Here is a 21,163-nt window from a genome sequence, read left to right as displayed (position 1 = left end):
AATTAAAGTTACTATAATTTCATTTATAAGTTAGCTTACTACATTACCCTTAAAAAATAAATAAATGGAATACGTAAAAATAGAGTACAGTATCGTAATGGGTACTGTATTTGCCATACTAGAGCATTTACAGTAGATACATAAACTAAAATTACCCCTAATTCATGGGATGCCACTTTCTTTTCACTCACAGAGTAAAAGATGTTTTCTTTGTGTCACTTGGTAAATTTCATAAGTCACAATCATAACAAAGGTAAAATTCTATAAAATACAGAAAACATGTACGTAATGTTCGTAGATGTGCGAGTGCTAACTACGAGAGAGAGAGAGAGAGAGAGAGAGAGAGAGAGAGAGAGAGAGAGAGAGAGAGAGAGAGAAATACATATGCACATTAAAAATATTAGACTGTAATACAAATTTCCCGTACCGATTTTACACTTACAAGCAATAAAAATTATTAAATACTTCAAAAATTAAGCAAACACTTTCTGCAGGGGTATCACATCTTTGAAAAGTGCAGTAATTTGTGAATGGGTATCAGATCTTGTAAAAGTACACTAACTGAAGAAGTGCCTGTAATAATAATACATAATAATAAGATTAAATCATACGGGTACTCACTGGTGATGAATGTTGATTAAAGATGATGAATTAACTGTGCAGTTCGATGAATGACAATGAAGATATGACTGCACAGCAAAGTAGAGGAGTTACATCTCCTCTGAGGGCACCTTGTCCCTTTCTTCAGGAGGCGCTTCATCAGGGGTTTCAGGAGGCACCACCTTGTTGAGGTAATTGAATGTGTCCACAAAGGTGCTGCGACAGGGTTGCATCAGTTCATTAAGACCATTGGAAAAATTTCTGGCTCTTTCTTCAAAATTATCCCATGCCTCTATCATTGTCTACAGCTACCTGAGGGATAGAGAGAGTGGCGAGTTCTTCTCCAGCAAGAGTCTTCCCAAGCATTCTACCATTTTCATGTTCCTTCTCGAGGCATGAGCAGTGAACTGAGACGCTGGGCAGAGATGCTGGGTCATTTGCACATCTTATACAGTGTACATACGTACATAGAGGGTATTGCGCATAAAAACACTGATATTCTGCGCATACTGTACATTTTATAGCTAGTATTTTGTGTTGTGAGATGATTTTGAAATATCAAAATGTTTCAGAATGATACGTAGTACATAGAGCACATCTAAAATACAAAGGGACTTGTGTACTACACAAGATATGTCTACTTTCATTTTACTATACAGTATATTTTCGTGACTACTGTACGTAAATACATTTTATATGATGAAAAAGATTTACTAATTTTCAAGTATCACAGTACTTTAATATATTAAAGTAAACAGCGAAATTTCAATAACACATATTTTTTTCTTAAAAGGTGCTTTACCCAAGCCAAGATCCGCAGAGAAATGTCGAAGGAAAATGCAGGCTCGGATTCTGATCATACCCAGGCGCAATGATACTAGACATGTTATTAGCTGTTGTCTGCAAAGCAGCCAATCCAGGAGCTCAAATCATTTTCCACGGCGCTCATTGGCTGTACACTTGTCGTTGACTGGCTAGATCCTCAATCCTAATACACTTGTCGTTGACTGGCTAGATCCTCAATCCTATCTCGCGAAGATGGAATTGTGGGAGCATCAGATCTCCCAGGTCAATGTGTATTAAGTACTGATCGGGTGCAATCGCCAATCTGTGTGTGTTGTTTTAAATCTTTGTGTATCACACCTTATGAATGCAATGGACACTGACCGTCAATTTACACTGAAGGATATTGGCGTGAATTCACGACTGCCACTTCTGTCTGTCATCAACTGATTGCTGAATGACATGAAGAAGGAGACCCTTCATGCCTGCTGGAAGACGTTGTGGTCGGAGTGTGTTCACAATTATAAGGGGTTCTCTCCTGAAGAAATTCAACATTTGGCCATTGGTAAGGTGGTCCAGTTGGTGAAGGTTCTTTGTGGAAAAGGCTTCGAGGACATCAACAGGGATGAAGTCAGCACCCTCATTGATGCCTACTCTGACCCCATGATGGACCAGGATTTGGAAGAGCTGACAAAGTCGGCCAGCGAGGAAGAAGGCACACCAGGTTCAGGAGACAAGGAGAAGGATGAAGGCCTGTCTTTAGAACGTCTGTCCCAACTTAAGAGGATGATTACGGAGGCGCAGGATGCGGCTTTGTTATGGGATCATTATATGGAATGCTCCTTAAAGTTTTCAAATGCCCTTGATGCATCACTGGCACCCTATAATCAAGCCCTCATCAGCATGATGCAGCAACTGCAGCTGCCTATCACTATGTTTATTAAACGTACGAAGTAGGACCCTCCAAAGCCTCCCCAAACCCCTGAAGAAGTGCCTCCCCAATCACCTGAAGTAGTGCCTCTCCAAGCACCTGAAGTAGTTCCTCCCCAAGTGCCACCCGAAACCCCTGACGAAGTGCCTCCTGAAGAAGGGGAAGAGGCACCCTCACAGACGTAACTCCTCTGTTTTGCTGTGCAGTCATAGCTTCATCATCATTCATCGAACTGCAAAGCTAATTCATCATCATCATCTTTAATCAACATTCATCACTAGTGAGTATCCGTATGATTTACATAATCTTAATATGTATATAGTATTATATTTTTTTTAATGTGCATACGTATTTTTGTGCTCTCTCTCTCTCTCTTTTGAATTACATACATACCAATGTTTCTCCTGTAAAAGAAAACGGGACGGCTTGATTAGTAACTGTATGAAAGAAAATTTGCGTGCCTCAATAAGTAGGGGGACTGGATTATTTTCACACAAAGCTGTAAGCCATACAGTATGTACATTTTTAAGGGTAAAATGTTTAAGATGACTTTTAAATTATATTAATAATACCATTTCAAAGATTAATACAGTAATAGGATAATAGTTTAAGGTATATTTGATGTAGGATGATAGTTCAAGGTATACATTTGGTATTTTAACTTTCAAGATAGGCAGTTATAAGCATTTTCAGAGGGGGGTTTTAAGTATTCATGGATTCTAACTATTTGCGGGGGATCGTGGTATGCATCCCCCGCGACCAGGGGGGTCGACTGTATTCATGGATTATCCCAACACCTCCCCATAAGTAGTAAAATACTCCTGGTTTTCTAAGTCTTCCACCTCCTATTCCCAGGAATCCCTACCTGATCTGTCGACGAACTTAGAATCCAAAACATTCTTGGGTAAGACTGGAGCATAGGTCCTTTCCGGACCTAAAGCCTTCCTCGGAGAATGAACACTTGTACTGTATATGTCGAGGGGAAACTTTCTTGAGCCGCATCCCTCTCGATAGAACGAGAGACCAATACACCAAGCAAATACTCCTTGGAAGGACGTTGGTCGACACACGGACATGAGGGAGCAACTGAACGATCATTAGCCACTGACCTGGAAAGATGAACATCATCTGCTCTGGAGGGATGAGAATGAGGAGATGGGAGAGAACCTACACACGGAGGTGTATGGCTGACTCAGTGCTCCTTACCAGAAGGTTGTAAAGGAACCGGAGTAGGGGAGCATGGCCGTGCCCTGTAACACGCACGTTCTTCTGTATGGGCATGGCCGTGCTCAGTAACACGGGTGTGATCTTCCACACGAGTGTGCCCAACCACCCAAAGGCGGAAGCATGCCTACTGTGGGTCTCGTCAAGAGAAAGAGAGGAACGTCTAGACCAGACAATAGGGCTCCTGGAATGCCGAATCCCAGAACATGAGCTTTGGACATCCTTAGGAGAACACAGACGTGAAGGGTAATGTGGTGAAGAAGGGCGAAGAGGACACGGACGTGTACCAGAACAGCTCTCTTCACGGATGGGAACAACAATAAGTCTTTTTAACAGGAGCAAAATCATCCTTCCTACGAACGTTTGCAGAGGGAGAAGCAACCGCAGATGACTTCTTCAATTGACTTCAGAAACACGGATGTCAGGAGGGGGAGACGCATGACTATATGAACAACTACTTTGTTATGTACATATATGAATGTACCTAAATTTCTTTCTTCCTCTTGTGATGTAGATGCTGGGTGTATTTACCTATTGCTGACAGTTTTGTTGACATGTAAACATAATATCACTGGTTCATATTCTTTTAGTAATTGTTGTATTTTTCCTAGGTGTAATCTGGTCTGTAGACCATTTACATTCCACTGTATAAAATAGCTAACTAAAATACAGTATTACGTTATAGTGGTCGAGTTTTTTTTTTTTTTTTTGTATTATCAACTTGGATTTTTTCTAATAACTTACCCATGACATTCATTTGTTTTTCTTTATATAAAGTGCTCAATGCACGTGCAACCTTTTTCATGGGTGCTCAAATCAGTGGTTTCTTTTTTTCTATATTTCACAAAATTTCTTATAATATTTGTTAAACCATCTTTTGTTATTATTGCATAGTTCAATGAAACAATCATTACATCCACATGTGTTATCATATGCATATTTCTTGTTTCATTTATTCGTGCTGTACCAATTATTGGTGATGGAGTACAGTAATCTCTTCTCCCTTGACATAAATCACTCTTATCTATGGTATGGTTTTCCTCTACTTCTTCGGTGTTTTTGATTTCTGCAACCATAGGTTTTGCTATTATTTTAGGAGATATAGATATATTCTTAGCTTGTTTTTCTTTGTGTTCTTTTTTCATATCCTTTGTCTTTGATTTCACTGATGTTTCTCTAATAATTGTGGGTTTTTTCATTTTGAGTGGTGTTCTCTCCAAAGGTCTATTTTTACCTTTAATTTCCAGTCCATCACAACTTTCCTCTTCTACTTCTGTGGTGGTATCTTCTTGTGCTCCTATTTGCATTAATATTTCAAATGAATCTGATAAAATGTTATCCATATCCTTTGTACCTGTTTTTTTATTCTTTACCATTTTTTTCTGTAAAGCATTAATTTCTTCTTGAGATTTATTTTGCTGTATTCTGTTACTTCTATCTGTAGGTGTTTTTGTTTCATTACTAGCTCTTGTTATAGAAGAATAGGTAAGTTTCTTAGCAGGATCTTGAATGATAATAACAATAATAATAATAATAATAATAATAATAATAATAATAATAATAATAATAATAATAATAATAATAATAATAATAATAGATTTTATATCAGCTCAAGGCCATACACATGGAATATACAAAGTAGAGACAATAACATATACAATCTAGATGCATGCGGTAACAATAAAAAAATTATAAAACAGCAACATCCACACAGTTGCTGAAGCCGTATAAAAGACAGTAACAATACTGAGAATAGTAAAACAAAACATTAAAAATTATAAAAAAAAAAAAGATTGCATACAATTAATTTCCAGCTAGGGACCTTAGATGGTTACAGAAGTCGGGTCCAGAAGGCGAAACACAAAAATTGAAAATAGCAGAACTCTACAATGATATTAATCACAGTAATGATAAAAAAAAGAAAATACCAATGATAACAATAAATGTAGAAATATAATAATAAAATAATAATAATAATAATAATAATAATAATAATAACAAGTGCTATTGAAAGAAATTGAGGCATCAGCTGCACTGATCTTGTATAGAGTCTCTCTATTTTCCTTATAACAGTTTTCTCTCTGTTACTACAACTGGTGAGTAACGCGAGCAACGAGAGGACATTGCCGTGCGCCGAGCCAACAAGACAGCAGCCTTCGTTCTGATCAAGATGGTGGAGTACCACCAGAAGTTGGATGCCATCTTGTCTGAAAGCACCAAGTTCGAGTGCCTTTCCAAAAGCCCAACAGAATAAATCAAGAAAGAAGCTAATATCATCAGCAGTGTCAATGCAGCTACCAATGCAATACGCCTCCCGCCCATTGTCAGAGACCACAACCTTAGTCACCAGTATGGCAATGTAAAGATGCGCAAGAATGGAAACCCCTCCGCCCCATCATCAGCCAGACACCTGCCCCCGCATTTGGACTGGCCAAGTGCCTTAACCAAATTTTGACACCCTACGTTCCAAGCCGTTACAGCCTGCGCTCTTCAACGGAGTTCCTTGAAGAAATCCGAGACTCCCCGGGGACAGGTACTATTGTCTCCTTGGACACAGAATCCCTATTTACGAATGTTCCTGTTGACGAGACCATTGATATCATCATGGATCACGTATATAGGGACTCCTCTACACCCTAACTGAACATCCCAGAAGTTTCCCTACAGGCCCCGCTCAAGATATGTACAAAGAAGGCCCCTTTTTCCACCCATAAAGGCCAGATGTTCTGACAGAAGGATGATGTTGCGATGCGTTCCCCCCTCGGTGTCCTGTTTGTGAACTTCTACATGGGTACAGTGGAGGTGAGAGTTTCTCCCATAAAAGAAGACCCCGTAAATACGCGAGATACACAGATGACATTTTTGAACAAGCAGACGACGAGGATGAGGTTGAAGCTGTTTGGCGTATGTTCCATCAGTGCTGTTCGCTGAATTATACCGTCGTATTTAGCAACAACGGCCAGCTCCCCTTCCTCAACGTCTTGTCTCCAAGACCGACGATGGCCTAAGAACTCAGGCTTGTGCCTGAATAGTGAAAGTGAGTGCCCTGCAAGGTTCAAGAACACCACGGTCAGGGCCTACGTTAGGAGGGCCCTAACCAACTCTTCTTCCTGGCAGGACACTCACCAAGAGCTTGACCGTGTCACCCAGATGCTTGTGAATAACAGGTAATCGAATCGGCAAATCAATAAGGAAGTCTGTACAGTGCTGGATTGGTGGTACAATGAGAATAAGAGATCGCAGCCCCACCCCAAGGAGATAATCAAGCTGTTTTAAAAGGCAAAAATGCACTCACGATATCTGAAGATGAAGTCGTAATGAAGAAAATTATACAGTGAAACCCCCATATTCGCGGGAGATGCGTCCCACACACCCCCGTGAATAGGTCAAATCCGCGAATGCTTAAAACCCCTCTAAAAACACTTAGAACTGCCCATTTTGATAGCTTAAACCAAGAAAAACCCTGTAAAAATGCTTATACGTGAGTATTTTAATAGTTGTATCACAAAAAGGGCATTTATTCATGAAAATTATATGAAAATACAGTAATTAGTGAATATTTCTCAGTGAAAAATACCGCGAATGGGCGAATTTTCCGCGAATGATGGCTAGATATGTTCCACAGAGAAACCCGCAAATGTGTGAGTCCGCGAACCATGAGAACGTGAATACAGGGGGTTTACTGTAATGGAGAATGTGACCCCTACTGAACCCCACAAAGAACTTGAACTCGTCATCTATTACCAAAATTGACGTACTGTAACAGGGACCTGATCATGAAAAGCAATCCAACCCCACCAGCAAGAGATCCCTTAAAGCAGACGAATGTAGTCTACCAATTTTCATACTCCGCCAGTGGATGTCCCGGCTCTTATATTGGAATGACTACTATGAAGCTGTCCAAGAGAATTTCATGCCATGCGCAGGAAGGAGTTATCAGGAACTGCAGGAAGGAGTTATCAGGAACCACACCAGGATCGCCCATCAGGAAGCCATCTCCTCTCGGCAGTATTATCAAAAGCACCAAGATTATAGGGAGGACCCCTGACCAGCCATATCTACGACTGCTAGAGCTGCTCCTTATTCAACAAGAGAAGCCCTCACTGAACACAATGCAGGAAGTGCTTTTCCTCCCCACCCAGCTTATGAAGAAATACAGCTGACCCTCGTTAAGCCTGACCTCATTAACCAGGACATCGGATAAGACAGACACCGAAGAGGGTCAGCCGATTTAAAATATGTACTGTTTGACCATGATTTAAGATAGTTACTGTTCCTCCACTCGTCATGTACCGTTTTCCTTTTTATTTCCAAAGGTAAATAAAAATTTTTCATTTATGTTATTTTATATATACTGTTCAGTATCAGTATTTACACTGTACTGAACTGAAATGCTTTCAACTTGTAACCAATTTAACTTGCGCACAGTAGGTACTGTCATTAAGAAACGCTATTGTCTGGAATGGTAGGAAGTATCGTAGCCAATCACCGAGCATTAACAGTTTTACCTATCTGCTGCCCGACTGGTAGCTACAATACGGTGCTTTGCATGTTTTTTAGAAAAGAAAAGACATGACAAAGGTAAACTTTACGAAGACAAAAGCCGAGTTATTGAACAATACTTGTGTTTACGTGGCAAATGACATGAGAGAGAGAGAGAGAGAGAGAGAGAGAGAGAGAGAGAGAGAGAGAGAGAGAGAGAGAGAGAGAGAGAGAGAGAGAGAGAGAGAGAGAATTGCCAGTTCCCTCTATGCAACGTAATTCTATCCTCGAAAGATTAACAAGAATTTTGTTTTAAAGGTATGTCAACAAAGCTTTAGTAAATATCTTCTGAAGCAAAAAACATCTTATATATATTTTGTTGCTGAAGAATCTCTGAACCAACAATTTTGCACTCAAAGTAATATGAAGGAATTCATTCTATTCTTCATGTAACCGGTAAAATACATACACTATTAAAAACTACGTTTTGTATTCAAAACACACGCACTTATGTCATCATCAGCTTCTGTGAGCAAATGTTCTTTCTCAGAAAGAATAGAGCTAAAACCTGATTGGCTGGCTGGTTGCCATGATCTGCTAGCCAATGACAGCCCTCTACTTCTGTTCTATTTATTGACATGTTGTGACGGCATTAAGTTTGAACATTGCCATGATCGTGATTATTTGACTGCTGATGGCAAAAATTACTCAATAATTTGCTTTATATAATTATTTCTTCATGAAAACATGAATTCAACAATAATTTTAACTTTAATATAGTGGTACGAAAAATCCCAAAACCGTCTGTTGTGGTGATGCGTCATCACTTGCGAATCCTATTCCCAGACCGTCATCAGATTTACGACTGCAAACTGATGACAACGTCAGTAACAATAAAAAATAACCCTCACCAAGATCGATATGATGAAATGTATTTTATAGTCTTACTTATCATTAAAATTCACAAGTTGAATTACAATAATTTTGATCATGTATATTTTTGCATTTTACGGAATGTTTTTGTTGAAAACAAAATGTGTTGAGAATTGTCCCACCATTTTATTACTGATGATCTTAATCATCTCACATTTACTTAACAGTATATTAATATAGATAATAATAAACCATAATGAATAAATAACTAAAATAAAAAAACATGAAAAAAGGTAAAAAAATCTTACTCTTCATTTTGGAGACTCCACTTCATTTTACTTAACAAAATTATGCATTTAAGTTTCTGCCTAGGCATCTACATATGCGGCTGAATTCTATAATTTTTATCATGTTTTATTCTTCATTTTTCATCTTTTACCATGAGCTTTAATTCAAACATTTCTACATTGGTTTATTATCCATACTCTTTATAAAAATAATGAAATACAGTATATTTATAGGTATTTATAGGTATATAGGTATTTATAGGTATATATATAGATATCGCTGGTTAAACTGGACTATCGGCTAAGATGGACACCCTGGGCCCCCTATTAGTCCGTCTTAACAAGGGTTGACTGCATACCAGGATACATCAGTAATACCAGTGCGAATGACACCCCCGGGCCCAAGAATACCAGATGATATGAGCAATCCAGCAGCCAATGAAAATTTGAGCTGCTATGACGTTGCACAACAAATACCTAATGAGACGGGCATCCTAGCAGCCAAAGAAAATTCCAGCTGCCATAGCGTCATGCAACGTCATGCACCACCCAGCGACGTCACACCCCTGCCTCAACGGTCTGCTAGGCTGCAACAGCGCTGAGAAAGGACTTGAGAAAAACTTTCTCCAGCCAATAGGAGGCTGCTGTGCACCACCAACCAATGACAAATCAGCATGAGAAAACCCCTGCTGACCTACAACTATTTATAGAGTATATCCCTCTAGCATCACCAGTCTACTCTGACCCACTGCCATGACCATACTCAGATGAATCCGGGGAAAACATTGGCCACTTCAAGATTTTGACCTGTAACCAGAATCGACATATATTTATCCTTATATATAAATATATATATAATTCTACAGACTATGCTCACCATATCTGACTTACTTATCCCTGGAATTTAACTCCTCCTGATGAATCACATTGGCGCGTTACTTGCCAGTTGTAGTAACAGAGAGAAAACTGTTATATGGAAAATAGAGACGACTCTATACAAGATCAGCGCAGCTGATGCAGCAATTTCTTTCAAAAGCACTTGCTTGAAAGTGGGATTATTACAAAAATAATAACAATAATAATAATAATGACAGACTCTGCAGATGACACTGCGACACTGCATAATTGCAAAAATAGAGAATAAGTCATTTAAGGAACAGGTGCCTAATTATCCCATCTTTCCCACAATTTAGATCTTCTTGCCTCACTGTTTAGGATGCTTTGTATGAGCGAACTACTGCTGTTTCTCAGTCAGGTAATGAGACTGACACTGTTCGCCTAACAATGATTTTCAAATTATCCGAGACAGTTTTCTATGAACATCTACGTGGCGGAGTGATAGCGAGGAGTGTTTGTGAGGCATCTCAGAATATCATTGTGAACAACAGTGATATGCCTCATGGTCTCTCGGGTATGGAAGAGCAACAGTTTCATGTCTCGGTGACAGAAGGCAAACCTCCTTGCAATCATGTTGCCAGTTGCACATAGTTTACGACGCCTCTGTTCTATGTCTGCCGTATCATTTAGGTAGTCCATGATAATGTGGCCCAAATACGGAAATTCATGCATGAATTCCAGACGATGATTTCAGAAGAAAATCTGTGGTTCTGCAATATGCTTAAGTGATCTCAGGAGCAGCGACATACACTGGGTCTTGGTTTTGTTGTATAGGATATCAAATTCCTCTGCATGTTGGCAGCAAGTGTCAATGAGTTGCTGGAGACCTTGCACTGATGGAGAAATCAGAACCATATCGTCGGTGTAACAGAGGTTGTTATTGTTGTTTCGTTGATAGTGCATCTGTCTAGGAGTGAGTTCAGTTTGACAGTCAGGGCATGTGTGATGTACTGAACAGGTTTGGAGAGAGAATGCCTCCTTGCTGGAGTCCGTTCAGGGAGCCGAAGGTGTATGACAATACATTGCCCATTTGACACAGAACTGCTGTTTTCAAGAACCAACAACATAAAATTCCAATTAAATATAGAGGTGTGCCTCGTTTACACACCTTCAGGAAGAGCTTCAGGTAGTTTTTTTCACACCTACAAAACATAGGAAAACAGTCGAGGCTGATGATCAGTAATAGTTCAGCAATTCTTTCAGATTGTAGATGCAGGTATCGGTTCAGTGGTTTGCTTTAAAGCCAAACCAGTTGTCAGTAGTGTGTAGAGTGGGGAGAAGTCTCACTAGAAGAACGAACTCAAGTATCTTCGACACAATTGTAGTAATTGCAATTGGATGATAACTGCAGGGGTCAGCTGCATCCTTTAGCTTGTTTTTTTATTAATGGTACAGTAGTAAGGAGTCTGGAAGAAACTAATGAATTATGCACTCATTGAATAGAGCAGCTAACAAAATGTAAATTATCAGATGGCAGAATTTGAAAGCTTCAGCAGGTAGACCATTGCAGCCGGGCAATTTATTATTAGGTAGGTTGTTTATGGCATCGCTGATGTTATTACCTGGCATAATACGATCGGCGAAAAGAAACAAATGTTATCAGTAAGGAGGTTATCTACATCTATTCAAGAGTCTTGATCATTTATGCAATTCAGGATAGTGCTGAAGGGATCGCCCTACATTCTTGCGATAGCCTCGTCACCGACGGCTTCTCCTACTCTCTGTGATAGCTTCTTAGTTTTGGGATTTCAGGATTGAATGTCTTTCCAAAGATGAGGGTAATCACTGGATTCTAACTTTCTAGACACTGCATCAGCTCTTAGTTGCTTTTCATTCAGTCTGCAGCGCTTAAGGGCAAGTTTGAACTGTGTTCTCGCCTGTCTCATTAGCAGTGCAAAGTGTCCTTCTCTCGGGCTACCATTTTGCCTCCACAGTAAAAACATTTCTTGTGACTGTGTACACAAACCATTAGCCAAGTCATTCCCTCCAGGTATATTAGAGTTGTCTTGACAAGATCTAAAGGTATCCCTGCCGGGGGCAAGTATAGTGGAAATTATATTTGAATAAAATTCTTTCAGATCTCTCCTGTGGTGCTCAATTCTACATTTTGGGTTAGTGCAGAGTAAGGCATCTGCCAGTTGAACTATTGTCTGCAGCCTGGTTTCCGTGGCTTCCCTAAAGGATCCGGTTTTCTGCTGGTTTTTAAAATCCCAGTTAACAGTAGGTGGGCAATCAGTTAGGGGGTTTGGGGTAGGGAGGGATGGGGTAGGGAAGGATGGGGTACCGAATGACAACCGTAAGAGGATGTGATCACAGCCTGTTGCAAGATCGTAGCGAATGTTGCAGGTCACAATATAATCATGAAGTTGTGGGGACATGATCCAATGGTCAAGCCAGGAGGTTGTAATTGTGTACGTTCTATTTTGTACATAGGTATAAGAGGGAGGGAGGAGCATTACAATGTTAATTTGGAGAGTGTGATTTTCACAAAATAAGTAAGTTTGTTATAAAACTGTTTGGTGGGGTGAGAATTAAGGTCCCCGATTATACAAATATGATCGGCAGTAGAATCGTGAATAATTGTACTGTGTAACTCACCTAAGATCATGCAGTACTGATCAAAATTATTGTTATTTTCCCATGGCATATAAACATTAATTATTAGGATTTTAGAGTCCCCTACTGTCACTTGAAGTACCAGCAGTCTATCACTCCTACAGGTCATCACATTCACCACATTGTCTAATGATCTGTGCCACAGGAAAGAAAGGCCCCCTTTTGGACGACCAACTACGAAGTGATCTGTAACTTTTATCAATGAGATCGAGAAACCTCTGAAGTCTTCATGCACTGAATCGCAGATGGCAAGGTCATGAGGCCAGAGGAGCGTTTCTTGTAATGCAATGATACCTTTTAAGTTTTTGCATAACATGTTTAGGGGAGGAATGTTTCTCTTGAGGCCAAAAACATTCCAAGAGCTTACATCCATGACAACTCAAGAAGATAAGAAATGAATGAGTTGATCATTTGGTTGTATGGAGGGTTGGCTGGGGCAGTCATTTGCCATGGGAGGCTGGCTGGCACTGTGGTATTTTTTTTTTTAGTTTTTTTTAATCGAAAGGGTTTGGTTTAAGAAGGGAAATTATATTTTGGCATTTTAAGAAACAAAAATAGTAAGGCGATATTTTGTTTTGCTCTTGTGTCTATGTTTTTGTTAGTTCCTCGTTGGGCGAGCGGCTTCTGTTCTCAGCTAGCACTCTGCTGGCCACGAGTTCGAATCTCCGACAGGCCAATGAAGAATAAGAGGAATTTATTTCTGGTGATAGAAATTCATTTCTCGCTATAATCTGGTTCGGATTCCACAATAAGCTGTAGGTCCCATTGCTAAGTAACCAATTGGTTCTTAGCCACGTAAAATAAGTCTAATCCTTTGGGCCAGCCCTGGAAGAACTGTTAATCAGCTCAGTGGTCTGGTAAAACTAAGGTATACTTAACTTAATGAATGTTCATAAGTCGGGTAGTGTCTGTGCACTGTTTTTTTACTTCATTGTACCTACTGTATTGCTATATTCATTACTGCAACAGCTCACAAAACCCTTCAAAATACTTACAATGAAAATCAATAAATTACAAGGGAAGAAGAAATGAGCTTGATTTCCACATAACTGTTCCACCTTGCTACACCAGTTATCAGGTATTTTGTAACCTATAAGATCAGGTCTTGAGTCTTTGTTACTTGGTTTGATTTCATAACTTTTCGGGAGACCAGACTCCCGAACTCTGTTAAGTTGAGGTGCTCATGTACAGTATTTACTCAACATAATGATGTATATTCTTTTATAATTTCCTCTCACTATATAAACATTTACCATAGATAAGACAATATTCTATAAATGTAGCAAGTTTTAATAAAAAGCAACTTCAACACGAGAGGAAAGACTAAGACACTGTACACTTCCAACAGCTAAGCAAAGCATGTATAAACACAAGACCATCATCATCATTATTTTTATATAAGAATTTCTCTTACAGTGAAACATGTAATAGCATTAAACACCAAGTAAAACAAGAGCTAAAACGAGCAGTGGAGGAGCTCCAGGTACTACCTCCGTACGGATAATCATGAATCAAAAGGATCTACTGTATCTGCCCCTCCAAACACTAACTATATTAAAAAATAATTAACACTAAATTGGCTTACACCAGTTTTATTTAGGTAACTTCAGCTCCTGTAAAAATTTTGGTTCCTTATTTAAACAACCAAGTACACTAGATGCTGCAATAAAACAAAAGCACTTCAAAAATTTTGTAAGTAAAACTACCATATGCATTCTATAATTACTTTGCATGAATTAACCATTACAAATCTAAATGAAAACAAATGCTGTGATGATATGAAACCATTTTTACTGAACCCTAGAGCTCTGGGAAAATAATGTGACAGGTCTAGGAAAGTAATATGACACCAATTAGGAAATTAAGCAAAATATAGTACATACCTTTATAACATCAAGAATTGTAGAATGACTTTCAACACTCATTGGGATGAATGACACCAACGAGTAGTCAGTGACAACCTCTGCAATGGCTCGATTCAGTTTCACATACTTCCGCAATACAGGAGTATCATTCATTGTGTCTATGAGGTAATCCAAATCCATAACCTCTGTGTAATATTCTAACCCCAAAGCAGTTTTCCCATACTTCTCAACTGAATCAACCTGCAATACATAACTTCATATTATCCAAAATAACAGAAAGATACAAAAGACTGAACTTTGTAAGTTGATGAAAAAACTCTCCATTTCACAATTTAAGCAATAAAGAAATGGAATAACAATAAAAGGAACGTAAGGTGGCTGTCAAATCCTTGGGAAAATCAGGGTCACTGATGCATAGTCAAAGGTAAAGCAAAGTTGAGAACAGAAAGAAGGGGTGAACAGCAGAAAGGCATAAACTAATCTCATTTCATCATGCTTCTTGTCAAAAATTGTCTGTACTTAATTTACACTGCAGTATGTAATTCTTCTGCTTTCATCAAGTAACTAATACAGTACAGTATAAGCCTTTTTCTGACAGATGGCTGTATTGTGTACAGTATCTCCATCTTTGCAAGATGGAGATACAATACACAATACAGTCATCACACAACTCATTACTGACTAAAAGGTTATTCCTTAAAAAATATGTGAAAAGTCAATAATTTACTTATTCACAAAAATCCCTAACTATTATACTGTAATAATAGTACAGTAATGCTACATAACATTTTACCTTTGATGTCATCACCATGAAATATGACACAATTAAGACCAAAGGACCTGAATGAGATTGGAAGGTGTTAGTGGCTTCACTAAAAACAGTGGCAAAAAATTACTATCTAAAACAATTAATTATTATTACTACAGTTTCTTGGCTCTTATATGGCTCATCCAAAGAATGTCTTCTCATATGAGGTAAAAATTGAAGCAAGGCAACATTTACAAAGTTGGACATCTATGTTGTATGAGACCTAAGGGAACAGATAAAAGGTGAAGGAAGAAAGCACTGCAGCTGGGACCTAAGAAGGAATGCTACCACCATGGGGATCTAACATCACAACACCATATAACCAGTGCTAGTATATAAAGACCATACCTTTGAGAGAATGTTGACTGTTGGCATTTCCATCATCATCATACTATTCAGAGCAAGCATGACAGCTGATATGTATTTTCCTGCATTCAATTAAAAGACAACAGTATATTGGTAACAATATCTAATAACCCATTAACAATTTTTACAAGCAAACAATGGATCGGTATCTACAAAAATAGAAAATTTTTAAAGTAATTTGTATTTTTCCTAACATACAAACCTGAATTCTTTACAAAGGGATTTAGCTTATGAACGCAAGTTGGAATGGCTGTTTAACTTGCAGACGAGATCGTTAACTACTGACAGTGGGGAGGGGGGAGCCCCACCCACTCATCAGTCTGCACTCCACTTTGCATTTTGGCCCATGTGGCCCACGTACCAGAAAGAGAGGTAGAGTGGTGGAAAGTATATGTAAAGACCTCAGGTTTGCAAGTTAGGGCAAATTGTAAATTTTTAAAGTAATTTGTATTTTTCCTAACGTACAAACCTGAAGGTCTTTACATAGGATTTAGCTTGCAGACGTGAGCTGGAATGGCAGTTTAGCTTTAGGGCAAGGTCGTCACTACCAGTGGTAGGGGGGAAGCCCGCCCATTCGTTGGTCTTCACTCCACTTTGCCTTTCGACCCAGGTATCAAAATGAGGGGTGGCTGAGGTGGGCTGTAAATGTAGACTGCCAGGTTTGTATGTTATGAAAAATACAAATTACAGGCAGTCCCCGGTTTACGAAGGGTCCAGCTTACGACGTTCCGAGGTTACGACGCTTTTCAAATATACTCATCAGAAATTATTTCCCGGTTTACGACGCATGTTCCAGGGTTACGACGCGTCGTACGCCGATCCGACGGAAGAAATATGGCTCCAAAACGGCAGAGTAATAAAAATTTGGAGGTTTTTTTTATGAAAAACTCAATAAAAATGTGGTTTACATCGTTTTCAATACATCGAAAGCATTAAAAGTAAGATTTTCTTAGGATTTTTGACGATTTTCAAGTTTACGACGATTTCGGTTTACGAAGCGGCGTAAAAACGGAACCCCCGTCGTAAACCGGGGACTGCCTGTACTTTAAATTGTTAAGACCAGAAGGTATGTCTATCCCTCTCCCCCTACATAGAGAGAGGGGGATATCCATCCAAACCATCTACACATGATGAAGGACAGGATGCCCTCATCATGTAGTTACTGGCAAACTCATCTGTCCAGCAAGTGACAGCTTGCTACCTGTCTCTTTGTCTAAAGAGAGAGACAGGTAAAAGAGAGAGGGGCGGAGACCAGTCACTCAAACCCCTTCTTTCCCGCTTACTGACCACCTTAGGCGAGAGGCATGTGTCCCTAAGGGAGTCGGATAAACCACACAACTTGTTGGGCAGTCATCACAAGATCCAAGGAAAAGCATGTCCAAAGACTTATGGGCAAGTCCTGAGGATAATACGACGTAAATGTGGTCTGGTGTAACCACATACCTGCCTGTATTTCTTGCTGTACCGACAGCAATCTATTCGGGCAAAGTAGCCTATCATTCCGATCACACCTACAAAGTCCTTCCACAGGGAATTGAAACACTTGAATCAGGCGTCAGGGACCTAAAGATTTGAGTCTCTGTTATGAATTCCCAGACAACTCGAGCATAACAGATTCCTATCCCACTGAGTGCTTAGTATCAAAGGCCAGGAGGGTCACCTGCTCTCTTCACTGAGGCTACGATAAGCAAATAAATAAGTCTTAAGAGTCACAACTTTGTCTGACGTCCCTCTTAACAGCTTGTACAGCATATGGGCTAGGCTCTGTAAGATGAGAATCGCAACCCAATCAGGGGCCTGAGTTCCCCAAATGGGCAAGACTGCTCAAAACTTCTCAGAAGTATAAAGATCCCTCACTGGGATGAGAGATCTATTTCCTTCAACTGAAAGACTTGGCCAAGCGCAGCTCTACTGCCATTTACTGCCAAGACAAAGAGAAGCTTCTCATGGCGAAGGGCGAGAAAATCTGCTATCTGCTGAATAGAGGCCATGATTGGAGAGAACCCCACTGACTACACCAAATACACAAGATGGTTCATTTCCCCTGGTACACAGCCGCTGAATATTCTGCAGGTAGACATCTCCTTGTTATGTGCAGAAAAATAACCCTCTCATTCACAGGAAATGCTGGACAGTCTCCAGGTGTGAAGTGCCATCACCTACACCGCCTGGAAATACCTCTCACATGCGGTTGGTACAGAAGGCTGCACCATGGGGAAATCTCTCATAAAACAGAGCCAGCAGGTGAGGAAACAACTCAGGCGTGTGGCCACTGGGTGCCACGAGAGTCAAACCAAAATTTGGGGTGATCAGAGCCTGTTCGTCGCCTAACAAATCAGACAAAAACAGAGAGGAAGGCATAAGCCTTTAAAAGTCCCTTATGTGCTAGAAAAAATGTCCATTGCAACCCACAGTCCAACACAAATGAGTCGTGCTCCAGTAAACTTCTCTTATACCGGTTACAGAGAGATCATGGCTGGGACTCCCCATAACTTGGAGAGTCTTTCCACAATGTCTCGGTGTAGGGACTCCTCCCCTATCACCATGCTCTGGCCACTGAGCTTGTCTGCCACCCCATTCCGAGATCCCAGGATATACCTGTGCGGCTGGAAGGACACCAGTCCCCCCTGCTTGTTGACGTATGCTACTGCCATAGTGTTATCTCTCGTCAGCACCACAGAGTGTCCCACTGCTTGGGCCCGAAACTCTTACTGGGCTACAAAAACTGCCTTGAGTTTCACGACACTGGTGTGGAGGTATCTGTCGTTTTGGTCCCACACACCTGTAACAAACATTCTTCCAGGTTTGCACTCTATCCCTAGCAGATGCATCCAAAGAAGAAGAGCACCTCGGGAGGGGGAGTGTCCAATGGCATCCCTAACGAGAGGGTCCTGTCGTCTATATACCAGCTAGCTCTCTCCTCGCTTCCTCCAACAGAGGAAGGTGAGAGAAAGGCAGGTCTCTCACCTGAGACTCATAGCCTCCATTCTCCACTAATCCAAAGGGAGGACTCTCGCTGCTACTGTGTCTATCAGTATGTTCAGATACTTTACTCTTTGCTTGTGCCTGAGATCTGACTCCTCAGAGTTGATCACTATACCCAAGTCATGACAAAAACTCAAGAAGTTGATCTCTGTCCTAAAGACTGCGGCAACAAGCTTCCCAGGACCAGTCAATCATACTGGTGCTTCCACAGACGTACCTGTACAACCGAGCTTGAGTAGAGATAAAAAAGAACACTCGAGTGAACCCTTGTGGGAGCAGTTATGAGTCCGAAACAAGCCCCTTGAACTAGAACACCATCCCCCTCGAGGGTAAAGAGGAGATGCTTGCGGGAGGACCGATGGGTAGGTATTGAGCATATACATCCCTCAAATCCCTGTCCACTGCAGCCTTCCCCTCCCTCTAGCAAAGAGGGGGGGATGAATCCAGAACCAGTCCACTCCCAAGCATCAAAGCCAACTCAGGACTATCAAACCTAGAAGTCTGAAGCAGCACAGCGTCTTGCCCCCACAGATTGCTGTCTAGAGGAGGTAGATATCACGACCCACCAGTTACAGTCGTTTGGGGGCTTCATTCTCCTCAGGTGTACAGAATCAGGGGGGGGGAAAAACGATCTTGGCCTATAATAGACCCAAAGATCGATCTATGAGACTGACTGGAATGCTGCTCTGGCAGTCAATTCTGGTGCCTCTGCCTCTGCCTGCGACAGGGAGACTCACTCTGCATGGAGATGTACAAGAGACAGACTGGGGCACAGCTGAGTCAGGTCCAGGCCAAACTGAAAAACAGCAATGATCTCTCAGAGAGAACATGATACTTAATCTAGTGGGCTAGAGGCAGAGGAAATGCCTTGCATGAACGGCTGGACTGGGGAGAATTCTCTTGACCAGGGAAGCATGGAGCAAGAAAAGATGATATTTCCTTGGAATCATTAAAAAAGAGTTATCATTCTAATAAATCTCCACAGTAGGCCTCTGCAACTCCACAGGAGAGAACCATTCACCAGGGCCCCTGGTGATCTCTCAGTCATTTGGCATACGTCCTGTCCAATCTGTGGACCGGACCAGGAACGTACACCTCCGTGTCATGGGCCAGAATGGGAATGAAAACATCCTCAGTCCCAAGCCCTAAACCTGTCCAGTTCCTGTCTCCCAGAAACAAATTCTGAGGAGGGAACAAGTACCAGATCAGGAGCACCCTTGCCCTGCCTACTGAAGACTGAAGTCCCGGTAGGTAAGTGAGGCATTTGGGCGGTTGTCAAGCCGCGATGACAATGTCCACCTGTGTCGGGAGAGCGCCCCCAGCTTACGTAAATATGAATGGGGGCCGTCCCATGAGCTTGCTTCAATCCACTTAGTTGCTGAGGCTTTTACAAGAAAAGAAGACTAAGCAGGAGACCCCCTCTTGCCTTGCCTGAACAACCAGGCCAGACGCCGGCCCACTGTCCCAAAACCCCTGGTCTGCTCTCTTTTAGAGCAGAAGGGGGGGAGAACCTAAATGCTTTCTGCCCACCTTTCCTCACTGGCTTATGCTGGCAGCTAGGACTGGTCCGTAAACCTGGGACCCTTGCTGACCCTGGTAGATGGGCTACTGGGGTTAGGCACCGAAGCCAGTACCAGTACACAGGGGGTCTGAAGAACCCCGGCTAGCAGTTGCACCTGTGTGGTATCAACAAGAGCAGCAGTATTACAGCACCGCTAGTGAGAGACCAAGTATGTTGCCTATTTTGATATTTCAAACACACACACAAAAAAAAAAATGCTTATACAGGTATTATCCTACCTATGATGGGGTTAGGTTCCAAAAAAACCCATCGTTTGTTGGAAAAAAAGTATCTTGAATATAGCCTAGCCTACAATAGGGTATTCGGTACCACGTATACATACATGGTAGCCTAGCCTACACTATACAGTAAAGTGTATTCTATACATACACTGTATAGTAATTATTAATATCAGCTAATTCTGGACGTTCATGCAGAGTGACTTATGATAATTCAATACACAAGAGAAACTGAATAACAAACAAGAATTAGCTTAGCCTACACTATGGTATCTCGTATACATATATGGTAGCGTAGTCTACATTATACTGTACTCTATATTTACATATCGTATTATACAAACATCAACATAACAAATATGCATCTTTTCCATGGATCTTTTAAAATGTTATGCCTTAATTCACTGTATCCAATAATATTGTATATATTCTTATATTGCTTTTGTATTATAAATTGCGATCATAGCGATCAATGTTTTGGTTTGGAAATCGTTTACGTGGTGTTTATTTCACCATTTTAGCTTAGTTCAGAGCACTTTTCTTGCTTCTAGTTAAATGAATCTCTAGATACTTTATTTATATGGGTCAAGGTTATTTCATTATACTGTCTAGTTGTAATATTAATTTAGTAATTTTTTTTGTTAAT

General features: G+C 40.6%; 1 protein-coding gene across 8 annotated transcripts in view; it reads right to left on the bottom strand.

The window, feature by feature from the left end:
- Nucleotides 1–21,163, bottom strand: part of LOC136840301 (GPN-loop GTPase 2) — a 185,331-nt gene that overhangs the window by 18,169 nt on the left and 145,999 nt on the right. For all 8 annotated transcript variants that reach the window (XM_067106997.1, XM_067107002.1, XM_067107000.1 and 5 more), the window contains exons 8-9: nucleotides 15,715–15,794; nucleotides 14,577–14,798 (exon numbers count right to left, since the gene is read on the bottom strand). In XM_067106997.1, coding sequence (XP_066963098.1) covers nucleotides 14,577–14,798; nucleotides 15,715–15,794 — 302 coding nt within the window. The remainder of the gene's footprint in view (nucleotides 1–14,576; nucleotides 14,799–15,714; nucleotides 15,795–21,163) is intronic.

The sequence above is a fragment of the Macrobrachium rosenbergii genome, chromosome 7 (genome assembly GCF_040412425.1).
Source record: "Macrobrachium rosenbergii isolate ZJJX-2024 chromosome 7, ASM4041242v1, whole genome shotgun sequence".
NCBI lineage: Eukaryota > Metazoa > Arthropoda > Malacostraca > Decapoda > Palaemonidae > Macrobrachium > Macrobrachium rosenbergii.
Note: the sequence above shows the minus strand (reverse complement) of the source record. Positions and strands in the feature narration are given on the sequence as shown.